This window comes from Simochromis diagramma, unplaced genomic scaffold, assembly GCF_900408965.1.
Source record: "Simochromis diagramma unplaced genomic scaffold, fSimDia1.1 OVJJ01000284.1, whole genome shotgun sequence".
Lineage (NCBI taxonomy): Eukaryota > Metazoa > Chordata > Actinopteri > Cichliformes > Cichlidae > Simochromis > Simochromis diagramma.
Window position 1 is genome coordinate 570,578 of NW_024386871.1, and position 18,600 is coordinate 589,177.

The 18,600-nt window shown below is 38.8% G+C and overlaps 1 protein-coding gene across 3 annotated transcripts in view; it reads right to left on the reverse strand.

Annotated features, from left to right (window-relative positions):
- Window positions 1–18,600, reverse strand: part of znhit6 (zinc finger HIT-type containing 6) — a 41,089-nt gene that overhangs the window by 14,429 nt on the left and 8,060 nt on the right. For all 3 annotated transcript variants that reach the window (XM_040031488.1, XM_040031486.1, XM_040031487.1), the window contains one exon: window positions 16,417–16,520. In XM_040031488.1, coding sequence (XP_039887422.1) covers window positions 16,417–16,520 — 104 coding nt within the window. The remainder of the gene's footprint in view (window positions 1–16,416; window positions 16,521–18,600) is intronic.

Consider the following 18,600-nt stretch of genomic DNA (forward strand, 5'->3'; position numbering starts at 1 on the left):
AAACAGTGTTTTCATATAAAGTTATTGTTATTCTCACTGTACTCAATTCACAGTCAAACACAAATGCCCTTGTTTAATTTCAGAGCACAACATGGACACGGCTCTAATCTGTCCAAGACAATACATCTGGCTGCTTCCAAGATCCTGTCCATCTGTGTGACTGCGTGCAAATGAAAAAAAACAAAAAAGAAGAAGAAAAAAAAAACAACAAAAAAAAAACCATAGTCACCATGGAAACCGTGACATATACACTCAATACTAGGACACCAGCTGGCCAATATCGCATAATAATCACTTCTTCTGGGGTAATGCTTTGGGCAGTAACTGTGAAATGTGGTCGGGTTTTCTGGGTTGCTGGGTGTGCTCTACAACCAAACAATCATTCCCTAAGCAGCTGCAGTATTCTACTACTGCCGTCAGATAAAGCCAACAAAACCTAATACATCAAACCGTTTGGGAGATAAGAATAACATGATGTATGATGATCTATTCCTTAGTAATCTCTTACAGAATCTTTTGGTGGATTCACAACACTTAATATTCCACATAGCTATTTCATCAAACTATAGCAGATCATACACCAAGTGATCATCATAAAATAAATATAATGCTGCAGAGGAAGAAAGGACTAGAATAAAACCTAATGGCACAAGCAGCAGCATGCTGTTCTCTCCAGAGTCATGCCACAGAATAGTGAGTGCTAAACCTAACTACAAGGACTTGTGTTAACCAAGACCACAGAGTTTGCCATTAGTAGGGTGGAGCTGAATCATCAAACACTTCTACAGCAAAGCAGAGGACTAAAGCCTTAACAGAGCTTAAGAATGAAGATGAAACATTACCCTCAAAAAGTCCCAAAGCATAAATGTAAGGAGAGCAAAGGAGACCTTGTTATTAGGGCTTTGCTACTCACCAAGATTGACTTGGAGCACATCATGGAGGTTTGTTTTTGTTACGAGCACCATCAGTGCACCAGCACGTGCATCAACCTCCTATTGTCTGCTATTCTCATCAACCTGCTCTTTCCTCTGATGTATTCCTACCTGAGTGGCTGCAGAAGGCTCACTCGCAACCGTATAAAGCCAGTGAAGCTATAGCATGGAGGTTGGTAAGTGGTGTCTTGATCCCTCTTATTTCCTCCCTCATCTCCATCACCAACAGCATCATCCCTCTGCTGGTTTTACAGTTTCTGTTTATTAATAACAAGTTGAGGTGGGAGTTACTAGCAGCCCTATACAAGTAACTCTAATACTTTAGCCTACTGATATTAGCTTAGGGGAGAAGCCAGAATCTGACGGTTTGTAGTCTTATTCCTGTTATTGTTTCTTTTTGCTGGGGCTCCCATCGCCCTTATTTGTATTGTTTGTTATTGTTGTTGTTATTTGTAACTAGCTATATTTTCAATATTGTAGGATTTTATATGTTAGGTTAATTTGAGCCATAGATGTAGGCACATTAACAGTTTTAATCACCAAACTGCTGGGCTTAGGGGTTGCTCTTGGATGGCAGTGATGACAGGAGCTATTGACAGTGGTTTACGAGAGGGTTATCTACAAAGCTTATCACTGCTCAGGGATAAATAAAGGCCATCTTACTGCATACTGTCATGTTATGACCTTTTGGCCAGATTGTCCACTCAATTTCAGAACAACCAAAGCTCAGTTTTAAAGCCAAGCCAGAGAGATTAAACCATCTAGAAAAAAGCCAGCATAACAGTGTACTGTCAGTGTAGACGATGGAAGTCATCCAGAAAAACTTATGAAACATCTGCTGACATCTGGTTGAATTCATTGTGTACATCCACAAAAAGCAGTAAACCTCAGCAGCAGCCCAGATGATCACCAGCCTGTACACTAAGAAAATCGACTGAGCCATTACATTATTAATTAAAGAAGTTGATACAGTACTTCAACTTTTACTGGAGTATTTTTTTTTTAACAGTAGTATCTGTACTTCTACTCAAGTACAGAATGTCTGTACTTTTGCCACCTTTGTACAAAATAGAATGAATAAGGCATCATCTGCACTCTACTGGGAACAAAGTGTCCAAATATGAGAGCTTGAGCTCACAATGGGTTCACAGCTGAGCAGTTCACTTGCTGAAGACAGATAGGTGAGTGACAGATAAAACAGGAGAATATTGTGATTGTGGACTAAACTCTCCATAGGTAAATGAAATTATGTCCTGTGAACAGGATAAATATTTAAATGAAAGTAAAGCGGAACTTGAGCTAGTCTGTCAGTTAAACCCAGAACACAGAATAAATCAGCAGTTTAAATTTGTATTTTCAGAGGTAGGAATGAGGAAAATACAAGTTCACTACATTTTATTTGACCATACTTAAATAGTAACAATGCAACTAGCCTAACAACAAAGTTCTGGTCAAATAAATAAATTAGTAGTAAATTAGTAAATACTTAAAATAAACGGTATATTTGGATAAATGTCCAAACCACTGACACGTCCTGCTAACTAAAAATCCAGGCAGTGTTCTGTTGTCGGGTCCACATGGTAGCATTATACCATAGATGGCTTTTTTCTCCCCAATGCAAACAGAAACAGGATAAGGGAAAAAAACAAAAAGACCAAATGTGTGTATTTATATGTGTGCACAACACTGAGTAAAAGGTTGAATTTTCACTTGGTTGTAAGGTGTGGGGCAAAGTGAAGGCCCCAGCAGACAGGAAGACAATGGACTGGGCGGTGATTTCCTACTTTGGAAGGCATCTAAGAAATCCACCCAATTTTTCAAAGAAATTTATGTGTTTGCTTAGTTTGGGCCAAGTTTCTTGTTTAGTGCGTCAGACTGACTTGCACAAGTGTCTGTGTGTTTCCATGTGTAAGCAAATGAGGGTGGAGCACCAGGTGTGATGCCATTACTCTGTCATTATGGGAAATGGAAATCATGTCTTTCAATGGAAAAGAGGCTTGCCCAAATATGCAGGCAATTGGGTCAGGCCAGGCCAAAATGCATACCTGTGAAAGGTGCCATCATTATTAATCACACACACAAAAAATGAAAACTGGAAAGAGCTGCATATAAAAGTCAAAATCGATCACGCTACCTAGACCTTTAACAGTTTTTACTGATAGAACTGGAACAAGACTGAGTTTTAACATGATCCAACAAAGCCTATGATCTAATCTGGGAGTAAAACAGCAAACTCACAATTCAGATTCAACTTACTTTATTCTCACTCTGAAAACTCACCGTCTTGGCAAAAAGTGTCTTTAAAAAAAACAAAAAACAAACCCTGATATGATATTCAACAGTCTGAGTAGCAAAGACTGATATTGCAGCACAATAGCAGATTTAGGCGAGCAAATAATTGGAGGATTTTTTTTTCCTTTGCTCACATTAATTTTTGTGAACAGACAGTCACTCCAACTAATCACCGAATTGAATCTTTGCCTTGAAGAATACCATAAATACATAATGTGTGTGGAAGGGCTGGGCGATATGGCCTAAAATCCATTTCGCAATATAATTTGAAGCATGTGCGATAACGATATATATCGCGATATATTCTTTTCTTCTATATAACGTATTTTCCACACTATAAGGCACATCTAAAATCCTTTAATTTTCTCAAAAATCCAGAGTGTGCGTATGAATTCTGGTTGTGCTTACTGACCTCGAACTGATTTGGGCATGCAGAAATCCGTTAAAAAAATGTTTTAGTGCAACTTTGGTAAGCCGCACTGCTTGATGGATTGTCAGAGCATTACGGCTGCCGTAGTGAGGAGCTTCGCAGAGTAATCTGGGTCCAAAACTCCGTCCATTTCAGGTCCCAAAGTCAAACGAACACAGAGTTAAAAACGGTCTAAATTCTTTCATCTTTAATAAAATTATCAGCGTTGCTGCTTTACCAGGTGTAACAATTAAGTTTAACATCCAGGCATCCACGAAAACAGAATTTATTAAATTTAACAGAGTTAGAAGTTAACAGGAAGTTAGCTCGCTAGTTTACACCTAAACATTTCATACCATGTTCTGACAGAGATTTTTGAAACTAAGTAAAACGTACAGCTCTGCTATCACTTCCAACATAAATGAAGACAGAAAACTAAACAGCAGTGGCGTTTGCAGGGTTACTGAAGTTGGACTACCTGGTATATAATGTTGTGCTACGTGATTGCTAGCAACACAGCTATGTTAGCATAACATTAGCACAGTGAAGCTGGAGGATGAACGCCAACTTTTTTCCACTCGATAAAAGTTAACGTGAGGGATTCTGGTGGTTAGGGACAAATGCAATCGCATAGCAGGATGCTATACACGGGCCAAACTTCAGTCAGGAGAACAACTGAGATTATTCATCCACAATAGGGCTGGGCCATATTATACCGTTCACGGTAATACCGGTATAGTGTTAGGCAACGATAGGAAAATGAAATATCGCGCGATAGATATGTAAAACGCGCATGCGCAGTGCCTTTGTTTTCATACGCACATGGCCGATTGTTGAGTGAAACAGATGAACCAGAATTGGTTTGTAAAATGGTGCAACTTCAGTGATGTGGAACTGGTTTGGTGTTTGTCAGTCAGATACACGACAAAGCACATTTTTTTGCAGAACATGCAAGCGGCCGTCGTTATTTTGTCGGACTAAGATGCTCTTAAATCTTGGAGTAATCTGGGTCCTAAACTCCGTATACTTCAGGTCAAACGAACACTGCAGCATCACTGAGAGTTAAAAACTGTCTAAATTCTTTCATCTTTAATAAAACGATCAGCATTGCTGCTTTACCGGGTGTAACTATGAAGTTTAACTTCCAGGCATCCATGAAAATAAAATTTATTACATTTAACGGAGTTAGAAGTTAGCAGGAAGCTAGCGGAAGTTAGCTCGCTAGTTTCGCTAGTTACCCAAGCATGATATTGCATGTTCTGACTGAGGGATTTCTGAAAAAATTCAAACGTACAGCTCTGCTATCACTTCCAACATAAATGAAGACAGGAAACTAAACAGCAGTGACGTTTGTAGGGTTACTGAAGTTGGGCTAGCTGGTATATAATGACGTGCTACGTGATGTGCTAGCGACACAGCTATGTTAGCATAACAGTGAAGCTGGAGGACGAACACTAACACTTTTCCACTTATAAAAGTTAACGTGAAGGTTCCTGACAAATGAGACAAATGCAATCGCATGGCAGGATGCTGTAAACGGACCAAACTTCAGTCAGGAGAACAACTGAGATAATCCATCCACAACACGAGGTTAGTCATTAATATACTGCAACAACATGGGAATAGAACAGCTGCCAGAGAATTCAACATTAATGAATCAATGGTACAGAAGTGGAGGAAGCAAGAAGAATGAGTTTAATAAAGTTTGATTTATCTGTCTGCTTTGTTTCGCTTAATGTGCCTTATAATCCCGTGCACCTTATGGTACGAAAAATACGTACTGCACACTGCAGTTTAATGTTGCAAAGCACCTCTTTTTAACTTCAGTGGATATTATACATGGTTATGCTCAGGATATGTCAGCCCATTTCTACTGGAAATGCCTTTTGGTTAAACTTTCAGCAAGGAATTTGCATTTGCACTGTTACATTTTTATAAAGCTTTAATGTACATAAAAACCAGCTTCTTGTTTAAGTGAAAATAAATGGAAGGTTGTCTTTTTGCGCTAGTAATGTTGTGGAGTTGTATTTTGTCTCAATCAATTATATCGTCTATACGAAGTTAGTTATTAATATACTGCAACAACATGGGAATAGAACAGCTGCGAGAGAATTCAACATTAATGAATCAATGTTACGGAAGAGGAGGAAGCGCAGTTTTTGGCTTTCCCCATATTTCAAAAGTGCTTCATCTCTTTGCTATGACTGTCGACCGCCATAATTTGCAGATGATAATGGTTGTAGCCGCTGCGATGCGCAGCTTGGTGACATCATCAACATGCACTATCGCGATAGAGCGGTATAGTCAAAATCTCTATCGTTGGCCAAATTTATATCGTTTCTATCGTATATCGTTTCTATCGCCCACCCCTAGTGTGTGGTGTGTATATAATAATGTGTGGCCTTATAATCACTCTGGGGTTCGTTTGATCCTGTGTTTTTATCTTTCACTTTCTTTTTAAACTTGTTTTTATATGAAAACTCGCTAAGCAGCATAATGAACGAAACAGACAATCCAATAATCAGGTCCACTTTATGCATTAACTGGTGAGGTTTGAAAAGAAAGGTCCTGTTTCACATAACTATAATAGTCCCTATGACTGCAAGCTTACTTTTCAACAGTTTATGTTGTACAAACTAGTATGTTTTAAGCATACTGAACCTTTGCTATTTGAGGTTTGGCTACTGCTTTATACAGCGTCTGAGCAATTGTCCTGATGTGTGGAGGACACTACGAATGAAAGCATGATCGGGGGAGATGGATAAATTCATTAACCAGAGTACACACTGTTGGTTTAGTAAGTGATTGGTGTTGTGTGTGCTATCCACAGCAGTGAGCAGAAACCCTGACTGGTGGTCTGGCAGTCACAGCAGAAATCCATCTGGCTGGATTAAGGACTGGACCGATCCAACAAAAATGTCACTACACGTGAAACCATGTGTGCTGTGTTTCTGATGGTCAGAGGCAGATGCCAGGATCTGAGTGGCAAGTGGGTGCTAGTAAAATTAGATGACAGGATTGTGGGGACTGTCTATTAAGATACAAAAACTAAAGTCAGAATTCAAAGCGATAGTTGTGTCCGCAACCTCAAAGGGTGGAGCGACAGAGCGGCTGATGGAAAGAAGGCAAAGAAGAGAAAGATTACATGCAGCCGCATCATAAGTGTTCTTATTCGAGTCTCTTACACTCTAGCTGTTTGACACCCTGCACAGGACTAACCTTCCCGAAAAGTCATGAACACAAATATGTTAACACGTACAGGCCAGACTTTGAGTGCGACTTTGGCTTATGTTAATCTTAAATCTGACACAAAGGACAAAATGTGAATCACCCTGTTGGTGTTGCAATAGGCTGCTAGTAAGAAATGCCCAATAAAACAATTTAAAGCTAAATCTTTATCCAGTTGTCTGTTATATATAGACAACGCTGGCTTATCTCTCGAGATAGGTGCCCTTTTTATTTATTTATTTTTGTTGTTTTTTAATGACGTCAGTGTTGCATGGTCTAACAAACAAACGTGCATTGCATGAAAATGTTCAGGTACAAGGACTGAACTGAAAAATGAAACATTTTTAAAGAACTTCAGACAGTCTGGTGACATATTGTTCAAGACTACAATTACAAGAAGGTCTTTGGAATCACAATATAACAAAATGGCAGGTGGCTCAAAACCTTACACAGTGTGTGCGCGTGTGTGTTTGTTAATAGTTTCATTTATAAACAGGAATCATCGCAATAATAACAGAGTTCTTCTGGCAAAGTACAAAACTATGTGAATAACGAGTGAACGCATGTAAAGCTTTTTACCCAATTCCAACATTTTACCCAAATGCAAATTTTTCATGTCACCTGCATCTATAGCACAATCGAGTTTCTGGTCAATTTGCATTTTGGAATTTTGCCCCTAGTCAAGAGACTGATGTGTGGCCCTCGGATATGCGGCCAACTGTGATGACAGTGTTTGTAACAGTGATGCAGCTTGCCATTCTGATGTAAGGTTTGCCTCGGATTGGCGGCAGGCACAGATTCTGCTCTGTATCAAGCCAAGCCAGCCAAAAAGCTGTCGTTTGGAGTCTAAAAAAAAAAAAAAAAAAAAAAAAAAACACCACACTGACTAAAGCTGCTGCTGATTGTTTCACTTGAACTTGGAAAGCACAAGTGGTAATGCAAATGAGAGTGAAGTGATGAATAGTCGTCCCCTGCCATGAAATCCTGCTTTAATCCATTTGTGTACTCATTCATCACATGCAATGGCTCACACATCACTTTGGTTTCTGCTAACCTGCGATGAATATCACTGCCACATTACGGCATTTTCAAAATTGCATTAATTGGTCTAATAGAGTTACTAAAATTACAGCCCTTTTCCATACTCTCAGTGTGGCAAACTTCAGCTGCGACATGTTCTGCATGTGAATTTCCACTGCACCTTCACAGCAAGGGATCGGTGATATTTTCCACTGTGCTCGAGATAAACAGCAAACAAATGCTTTATCCCGCTGAGAGCCAAGTCATCGACGGCATTACTAACCAGAGAGTAAGTTTAACCCTAGGCAATCATAATATGTATATTTTGTTTTTTAGTGCTGGCAATCAGGAACAAAGAAAATTATTCTTCAAACTGGGACATTTTTTTTTTCAAAAACACAAAAATAAAGAGACTGTTTTGCCATTCCCCAAGTATAGGGTTAGGGATACCACCAATGGTAAATTAGACCTCTGAGGGATAAAAAACTACCTCCACTATTCATAGTTTACACGTGATGTCACATCATTAGACGAACATCCACCCGCATAGCAAGAAAAAAAAAAGTATTTTTGCTGCCTGACAGTTACAGTCAATGTAAAAAGAAAGTACAGTCACTTCAAGCTCGTTTTTTTGTATCAGGATATAGAAACAATATCAGGTCTTAAATTACAGAAATACAACCTCAGATGAAATACAAATTGTGACATATAACACCATGTCATTAATTAATTTAAAAAGTCAAAATGCAGAAGTACTGCATGAAAAACTAAGTACACCCTTACTGCTTCCATAAGAATTAAGAGGATAACCAGCATCCAGGTGCATTTTAATCAAATGGATTTGAGTAACCGATCATCAGCAAGTGTGAGCACCTATATAAAAAGCAGTTTGCTGCTCGTGAGCATTCAGGTGTGTGTTCATACTAGGGCTGCCACGATTAGTCGACTAGTCACGATTACGTCGACTATCAAAATCGTCGACGACTAATTTAATAGTAGACACTTCGTTTGAAGCTTTGTAAGATCCCAAAAGATGCAGGAATAAGTAGTAGGATTTAGTGTAATAACGGACTGAAACAGAAGATGGCAGCACTGCATGTACAAGGATACCAGCTGCCGTTAAACTCCGAAGAAGAAGAAGCTCAGTTTCCAATAGTGATGTGCGATACCACTGATTTCCTTTCCGATCCGATACCAAGTACTTTTCAGGGTGGTATCGACGATACTGATCCGATACCGATACTTTATACAAAAAAACGTATTTTATTTATTTATCTCAAATTATAGCGTCATAATGATTACAGGACATCAGATTACTTGTTCTTATCACTTAATAATGCAGAGTTCATCATATAGAAATAAAAAAAACTGAAGTTGTGCGCTATTTGAACACGTTGCCTGCCTGCAGCACTAAAGGACTCTGTGAGAGACGTGTGTCTCGCCCTAGCAGCACCTGTCCCTCTCCTCCTCTTCAGTTCGTCTCAACATACGCGCCTCATATTCTGTGATATGATTTACTCTGAGGTGTTTGACAAGGTTAGTGATGTTGCCACAACCAAACATGCCAACCCTCCCGATTTTTCCGGGAGAATCCCGGAGCCACCATTCTCCCGAATTTCCACCTGGACAACAAAATTGAAAAACCATATTGCAGAATTCATAGCGCGGCCGAGCCAATTCCAGTTTCCAACAATGGTGGCAGCTACTTAGTTTTAATATTACTCTTATTTCTCTTTCTGGGTCGCAAAAAACCCCCAACTTTTAACATGTTTTCAGGTGAGAATGTAGCTGTGTAAACTTCAAATATCTGAGCTGATCGACACATCGTCTTCAAACCCCCGCAGGCTTTCACTACTCGGGTTAAACATGATATATAAGTCACTTTGATAACTTAAAAATGTTATTGTTTGGCTTTTTCGGTGTTTTATTTGTTCGTGAGTAAATCGGTTTGGCTGAGATTAAAGTTATTAGATTAGATTAAATTAAATTTAACTTTATTAATCCCTCAGGTGGGTTCCTCCGGGGTTTTCACACAGCTGAATAAACATCAAACAGAAAACTAATTAAAGAAAGTGTGAGACGGTCGAGAGTTTACGCCAGCGCCCGGTTATATTTTAGATAGCAAGGAGCAGACGGCTGAGTTTCACTCCACCGAGGGAACTCATGACGTACTACCCGGCTTTCTTTAGACCGCGAAGGGCGGGTCCTCAGGTGGAAGCAGCCTCTGAATTTGGACACCCCCGCTGTTTCGGTGACATTTAACGTATTTTATCCGATAAATAAACACTGTAAAATGTGCCCTTTTGATTGTCTCCCTAATTCTGAGGTCTCAAGGTTGGGAAAGTATAGCCACAACACCTCACTCTTGGAGCACTTTTTTGCCACATGTATCACAAACCATGTCTCAGCTGTTTGTGGAGGTAAAATACGTCCGCACAATTAGGCTCAGCCATTGTTGTGAGTGCGCGCGCCAAGGGGCTGCGAGCCATTTATACAGCCGTATTTCGCACATGACTATGAAAGGTGGAAGAGGAAGTAGTTCCTTTGAATGTAGACAATCCGAATGTTATAGTTTCTTTCCACTGTGTTGCTGTTAATGATAAACTACAAATTAACCCTAAATTACTAAAAATATCGATATTTTAATGTGAGAATCGATTCTAGAACATAAATGACTGGTATCGGAGGAATCGGTATTTCAGGATCGATCCGCACATCACTAGTTTCCAACAATGGCGGTAGCTAGTTAGTTTTAATGTTACTCTTATTATTCTTTCTGGGTCACAAAATAAACGTTTAACATATTTTCAGACGAGAATGTAGCTGTATAAACTTCTGCTCAGTTTATCAAGACACCACATATTTTCAAAAGCGCTCCGACGTTTTGGAGACTTCTGTTACGTCGTTAGCTAACTGGGGTTACAGGCTCACTAGAGCCCGTGAGAACACCGGACTCCCGGCAAATCGTTTTCAAACCCACCGCCATTTTTCGCTACTCAGGTTAAACATGATATATAAGTCACTTAGATAACTTAAAAATGTTATTGTTTGGCTTTTTTCAGTATTTTATTTGTTCCTGAGTAAATCGGTTTGGCTGAGATTAAAGTTATAGTTTTTACACAGCTGAATAAACCTCAGGCAGACAGCTGATTATCAGAAGTGTGAGATGCTCGAGAATATACTCCGGTGTCCTGTTATATTTTAGATAGCAAGAAGCAGACGGCTGAGTTTATTAAACTTCACCGAAACAATCTGCAAACTTCATTAAAATTTAATAAACTATCATCTTGTCTTTATTTTTAGTTAGCACATAACTTAAACACTTAAAGCTGTAAGCTAATGATAGTTATATAAGAGCAGATGCATGCTGGTGCAATAAGCTGTACGTTTTACGTCCAATGGATGCATGATCTGATTAGTCGACTAATCGCAAAAATAATCGGTGACTAGTCGACTATCAAAATAATAGTTTGTGGCAGCCCTAGTTCATACAACGCCATCAATGATCTTAAAGAATAAATTGCTGCTGCCCATCAATCTGAGAGAGGTCATAAAGTCCACTGTTGTACAGTGAGAAGTATTACGTGTGAAACATTCATCACAGTAAATCCTGCCAGGTGCAAATTCACCCCAAGGTCAGACTATACAATGCTCAGAGAAATTCCAGAACACCCAAGTGCTACATCAAAAACAATAAAAACAGGTATGGCTTGTTGGGAGAAAGCCTCTTCAATCTAAAGAGGACTAGATTTTTTTTTATGAACTATTATATATTTTATTTATAAACAGGTTTATTTTTTCCATTTTAATTAAATAAAAATGCCAGGGAGTTTTTAAATACGATACACCATCGAGCCACTTGACTTAACTGATCACAAAGAGTATAGCACTGCAAACAAACCCTGGCATATTGGGCCAATCATTCTTTGTCCACAGTAACTCAGGTTATCATTGATAGGTCAGTTACACTGGACTTGGTTTATAATTAGATTTAAGTCATATAACCTTTCAAAGTATTGCTGTTCCAGACAACTGACTACTGTGACCCTCACCCTCATGTCCTTCACCTCCCAGACAGCAGCATAATTAACCCACCCAGAACAAAAACAGTCTGTACTTTGGTGCACTTTCATCTTACTAGCTCTGCAACAGCAGGGATGTTTCCCTTGGAAATGTTGGGTGGAGGAATACCAGAGCTGCTTAAAACTATCTTAACAATATCTAAAGTTAAGCTTATAACTCCTCAGGAGCCTGCACACTATTGTCACATAATAACATTTAAATGTAAAAATAAAATCTGTAATTTCCACTTCCTGTCATATGAAGTAAACCCAGCAAGTGCTCCAGCTCAGTCGAGCATTTCGTTTACGCTGCATAGCACGTCACCAGCTGCTCATATCTCCTTCTTGTGTGCCTTTGTTCTCTGGTTGTCTTTTCTTTTTGCCATCAAATTACAGCTGTGGATCAGTCTATGGACCTTGTCAAATCATCAGTAGAATAACACTTAGTATTATGTTGTTGTTGTTTTACATTCCCAGAGATAACTTTATAACCATCAATTTAACTTCCAATCATGCTACAGCCACACTGAGGAAAACAGTGGTTGGAGACCATGGCATGACCAAAACTTAAGCAAGTGTGCAATGATGTAATTGCTGCAAGAGGGTGACTTAACTGCAAAATAACATAGGCACTTGGCAACTTTTCATTTATATATGATTATAACCAGAATACAACCCATTCAGTTGAGTGACCTATTGCAAAGAGATGAGTCACAGACGAAGGAAAGACGAAGGACTGGTTGTACGAAAAGCAGTAACAGACAAGAAGCACCCAGAGAGTGCAAACCTCAGCCAAAACAGCTCACTTTCTGGGAATCATTTTCTTTTAAGAGAATAGCATTATTTTTTTTATACATTTATTTGTTTTCTTTGTTCTTTTCATATAAACCATAACAAAAATTGTAATGCAATAAAAACAAGCACAAAGTGCAGGCTTTTATTTTGTAGGAGTAGTTCATAGAGAAGAGCGTATAATCTATTAAAAAAAAACAAAAAAAACTAACGTGGATAAAGTAGACATAGTGTGTAAACTTTACTACGGTGTCGTAGCTGCACCACAGAGCAACACTGCAAAGTTCACTAAACATAGATGTTTACATTTTTCATTTATTTTTTATATTGCAAACATTTGCACTGTTATCAGTATTTGCACACTATTTTATATTATTTTTGACAATCTTTAAAGTCATTATTCAATACATTGTTATTGTTAAATAAATATCGTCAAATAATCGAGATCTCAATTTCAGTGAAAATAATCGTGATTATCATTTTTGCCATAGTCGAGCAGCCCTAGGCATAACACATTTTGGGGTCAACTTGAAAGAAAAGGCAGACCCTAAATGTTAAAGTGAGATCAGAGAATATGACATTTAAGTTTGACGTTATTTGACCTTGAAGCAGTCATATTTGGATCCCCTCCATTCTCCACATGCCCCTATGTTATCAGTACAAACAATGGCAGTCAGGAAGAGGAAGTTTTAAAGCTCTATATAGCACTGTTATCACTTTGACCTTCAGATCAATCTATGGACCTTGAAGGAGGAGGTCAGAGGTCAAATGTGACACAAGATTGAAATATTTATACAATAGTTTCTATATGTTATTAGAATTCATTCTAAACTTTTCGAGCTATCGTGTTTACAGACACATGAGCTGCCAAAATCAACCTCCTTGGTGAAGATAAAAATGCTAAGTAATTTGAATTGACTTTCTTTAACGCAATTTAAAAAATTAAACAACACAAGATATGCCAAGCATTCAAAATACCTTTATAGTACATTAACTGAGCCTACAGCACATATGGGATACCACTGCTTTCGTCTACAAAGCTTTTATGTTATCTTCTACTGTCAATAAGAAGCACTTCATTTTGGATTTCACTGTTCAACACCTGTCAATAACTGGGAGCAAATATAAGACCACTCTCACCCAGAAAGCTGGGTTAATTAAGGCTGATTCCCCAACCCAATATATGGGAAAGTAATACACAGGGCATGAAAACTGCTGCAGCTCATATTACTAATTATCCCAAGTTATTATAGAAATATTTTCAGTTATTACACGCAATAACTGCTTCTGCAATGTGTTGTCCAGTCCACTCAAGTCATCTGTGAGGAAAATTCTCTGACCTGCCAGGCTGAGACTGTAGAACACATAATTCTATCCTAATACAACTACACCCAATGTTCTGCCAAATGCCAGCTACTATCCTCTAAGGACTGGAGTGAGAGGCAGCCTCAAGTTTTTTCTTTACTGTTCTTGCCTTGTTTTTTAAATTAGTCATTGGGTAAGAGGTGGAAAGAAAGTAGCTGCACAGCCATTATTTTGCATACAAACATTTAATCAAAAAGACACGTGCTCCCAAGCTCACACTCACCACATATACATGTACACTCACACGTACACACACCACCACCAGGCATGAAAACCCTCCAGTCAGCTGTATGCCAGTAATGATCCTTCTCTGGCACTGTGAGTGCGTAGCATGAATATGTCGCTAACCAGCTGCACTCACACTGTTCACACATCTGCTTTTTATATTATGTACTCGGTAAATTCTGAAACAAATTCTCTCTCAGCCCTTTGCCATTTATTTATTATATACCTTTACCCCAACCCTATTGGTAGCCTGTAAATGGTGCAGTGTTGCGGTTAGTTGAAAAATCTAGTGAGACAGTTGGCTGGTGATTCCTCTACTGATGCTAGGCTAACAGGACGATAAAAATATATCTTTATCCTTCAGATAAAAATTTGTGCAAACAAAAAAAAAAAAAAAACCTAAAACATCTGACAACTGTTGAACTGAACACACAGAGTATGAAGCTGGAGTCTGCCACAAGAACCTGACAAAGTTGATGTGATGTGCTCACTTAAATCAGCACCTGCAGAACACCAGACACAGACATGACAGAGCAGTCGACTTTACAGATGGAAAAGAGGGTGGTGAAAGGGAAAGTAACAACATAAAACCAGCTGGAGGGAATGACAAAGGTTTCTTTTAGTGGCAATCCTGATTGGCACCTAATGTTGTCCCTGGGCATTTCAAGACTCGTAAAACTTTAATGTGCAGTTCAATAACAATTTCCCCCCCTCTTCCACTTCTTTATTCTTCCACTGTGGGATTAGAGAGCCAGGGCCAAACCTCAAAGAAATTGCAAAATGAGTGGCACAAGGTTGTCCAGGGAGTTAGAATAGCTGCCAAAAATGACAAGACAACCAGCGCATTTGAACAAATTTGACCAAAATAAAAAAAAAAAAAAAATAAAAAAAAAACTAAATACACGCTATTTCTAAAGAAAACAATAAAACCTTCGTGTCTAAATAACTGCAAGTCTGCAATATTAAATAAGCTGAGACTTTTCTGAAAGTCTCCCTGCATGCCATTTGGTTTTGGTTTTCCACTGTGCAAAGCACATCGTACCTGGCAAAAGAGGTACTGCTTCAGTCGAGATTCTAAACCATGTAAACCAGAACTAAAAGGCAACATGTAAACACTGCAGGCTGCTGACAGGCCAGAAAGAAGCGACATATGTGCAACATAGGATGTGCAACATAGGACATGAAATTACTCAAACCTTCCAGTTTTTTCCTTTTAGCAGTCTTTTTTTCCCTCAGTTCCTTCAGCCTTTACAAGGATTTAAAACCATCCTACCATGCCCCTAAACAGGAATGGGTACTATGTAAATTACTGAGTCGAGTTGAGCCGTATCATGCAATAGAAGCTGGGCAAGAATGGAAAAAATTAACTGCAAGGTGTCCACCAGCATGGACTATGATGCCACTGATTCTCTGCAACAAGCTGGCATGTGTGTCTGTGTGTCTGGCAAGCTCTAACATCATGGTAATCATCTCAGCTCATGTCCCATTTAGTATATTATAAACTCCTTTATTAACGATTTAAGGACTCTCGTGGGGAATGAATCTTTCATACACATGGTTAGAGATTCAGGATTCATCACCATGCACAAGACTGCCATGAGATAAGCGTGTGAAAAGCCAAGTCTAGATAAAACACTTCACGAGAGTGCCATCCTGTGGTAAAGTAAAACAGCACTAATCAGAAGCTCATTTTGCAGCAGATTAAGCAGGGCTTTACCAGAAAACACTAAAGTGCTGTCTTAGACAGTATGTTCAACAGTGCCTGAATGTCTTTGTAAGGCTTTTCGTGGTATTCCCCTGAAAGAACTCTAAACACTTATGTTACCTATTAATATCACATTTGTTTGTGTGTCAGTAAGTTTTATTTTCTCTGGACCCTGTATAGGATATGTGGGAAAATCTTCATCATCCTGTACATACTTTATTGTGGTCAAGATAATGACAGGGCCTTACTTTACAAAATGAATAAAGTTACTAACTTACCTTAGATATATTCCACAATACACTCTGACATTTAACTCCATCCAACAGAATTCAAAATATAACATTAACAATAATGATATTTTCTGCATTTGAGCAGGTGTATGCTTACTTTGTAAGGAAGAAGGTGGAGTTTTCTCTGCTCTTAGAGAAGGTGATGGGGAGGAATCTCAGGGTGATGTTCATCTTCCTGGCATTAGAGGCCAGTTTCTTAGACTGAAGAACAGAAAAATAAAGATGATATAGTTCCATTGTAAAGTTAAATTAATTGTGTCAATCAGCAATAACTATATCATTAATTTATTGCCATTTTAAGCACAAGTAGCAAAAATTATATGTGGTCTTTTTCAATACATTTACAATTTAGAATACAAAATAGTCTTTGCAGCCCCATCAGTAGAACAACCCTGTACAGCAGTGACTCCCAAGCAGGGGTACAAGTCCTCCCGTGGTACTTCTGCAGCCAGGATACATGAAGGATGGGAGATGGGAATAAATATGCCAAATCTATACCAACAGCTGAAACTGTCAACTAATAAGTGTGGGTAATGGTTGGCTAAATACAATAAATATACAATAGGTAAACATTTATGTTAAACTGGTACCGAAACATAATGTATAAACCATACAAAAGATTCACTACATGCCATGAAATGAATAGCTGTCAAAAAAGTATGAATGAATGGATGAACGACTGAAATGATAAGCTGTAGTTAAAATGGTTAAATAACCAAAACCACACAGCTGAAAGAAGTCAAGATAAACGAGTTCCAAAGCACACACCTGACCCTAACCTGTGAGTGACATCTGTATGAACAAGATTGGGAGCCAGTATTTTCTAGTATCCTGATAATTCCCATTAATTCTACAGTACTGTGCAAAAGTGTTAAACCATTCCTCATTTCTTTATATTTTGGTTCCAAGAAGCTAGCCCTTTTTTTCCATTTAGTCATTTTGTTACTAGTGGTCTGCCACCTAATGATAAAACCTAATGATTTGTTCCCATTTTGCAGTGTAATTTAAAAAAAAAAAAAAAATGCCAAAGAAAACACAGCAAAGCAGGCATAAAAATAATATTTTTGCACCAACAAGGTGATTCCCAAATAACACTTAGATGAAAACTTGGCACATCGCACACTGAGGAAAGTGGAAAACAAACGAAGTAGTGGCAGGACTAAAAAAGCTATGATAAACTGTCCTGGAGAAATGGGAAAAAAAATCCAACAAGGGCCTGACAGAGGACCTGAAAGACGCATCTGGTCCTTCAGTTGGTCCATCTACTCAGGTCTCATGGGGAGGATGAATCCAAATTTGACATTTTTGGTTCAAATTGTAATTATGTATAGAAGAGGGCAAAAGGAGGAGTGGTACAACAGTGAGAGTACAGCCATCTGTAAACGGCGGATGCCCTGGCATGGTTTGAGTATCTTGTCTAAACTGATGGAATTATAAACATAGAAAAATATTTTTAACAACTATGCAATGCCATCTGGAGAGCATCCAATTGTCAATGGCTTCATTTTTTTTCTGCATGACAATGATCCCCAACACATTTGGCAATGCAGTAAAATCATACCTGGATAGAAAAACACAAATGAGCAATATCTGTCATGGACTGGCCTTCCCCAAGCCAAGACCTCAACAAATATTGAAGTGGCTCATCTTGAAAAGAGAACAGAGAACATCCAAAATGGCCTGTATTTGTACAGCCCCTAAGGACCCCAAAGCACGTTACACATCCAGTCATTCACCCATTCACACCCACATTCACACACTGGTGATGGCAAGCTACATTGTAGCCACAGCCACCCTGGGGCGCACTGACAGAGCTTTGTCCTTCAAAAAGCCGGGAGAACTAATCATGAAGAAACTATGAGAAAGCCTGTCTAAGAGAATTCAGACTATGTTGAATATTAAAGATTGTCATATGTCTGTGAAGGTTCTCAGTCATACAGGTCATCATAGTTTAAGGAGCTTGGAAAGAAAAGCATCTGGACTTTTTAAAGTTTTCTTGAAGACGTTTCATCCAAGAAGCTTCTTCAGTTCTAAGAGCAATTGGTGGACAGTTCCAGATTTTAAACCCTATGGGACTGTCCCCAAGAGGGTCATGGACCTCCTATTGATCCTCTACCTAATCACATGACCCAAGGTGTAAAATGAGGCGTGGGTCACAATCAGCCAAGTTATCGGGTGAACCCACCTAGCCCCACCCTGCCATGTGATTTACTGAGGTCATATAGCCCAGGATGTGAGTGGGCATTAAGCCCTCTGGGAAGGGATCTCAAAACTGGATTAT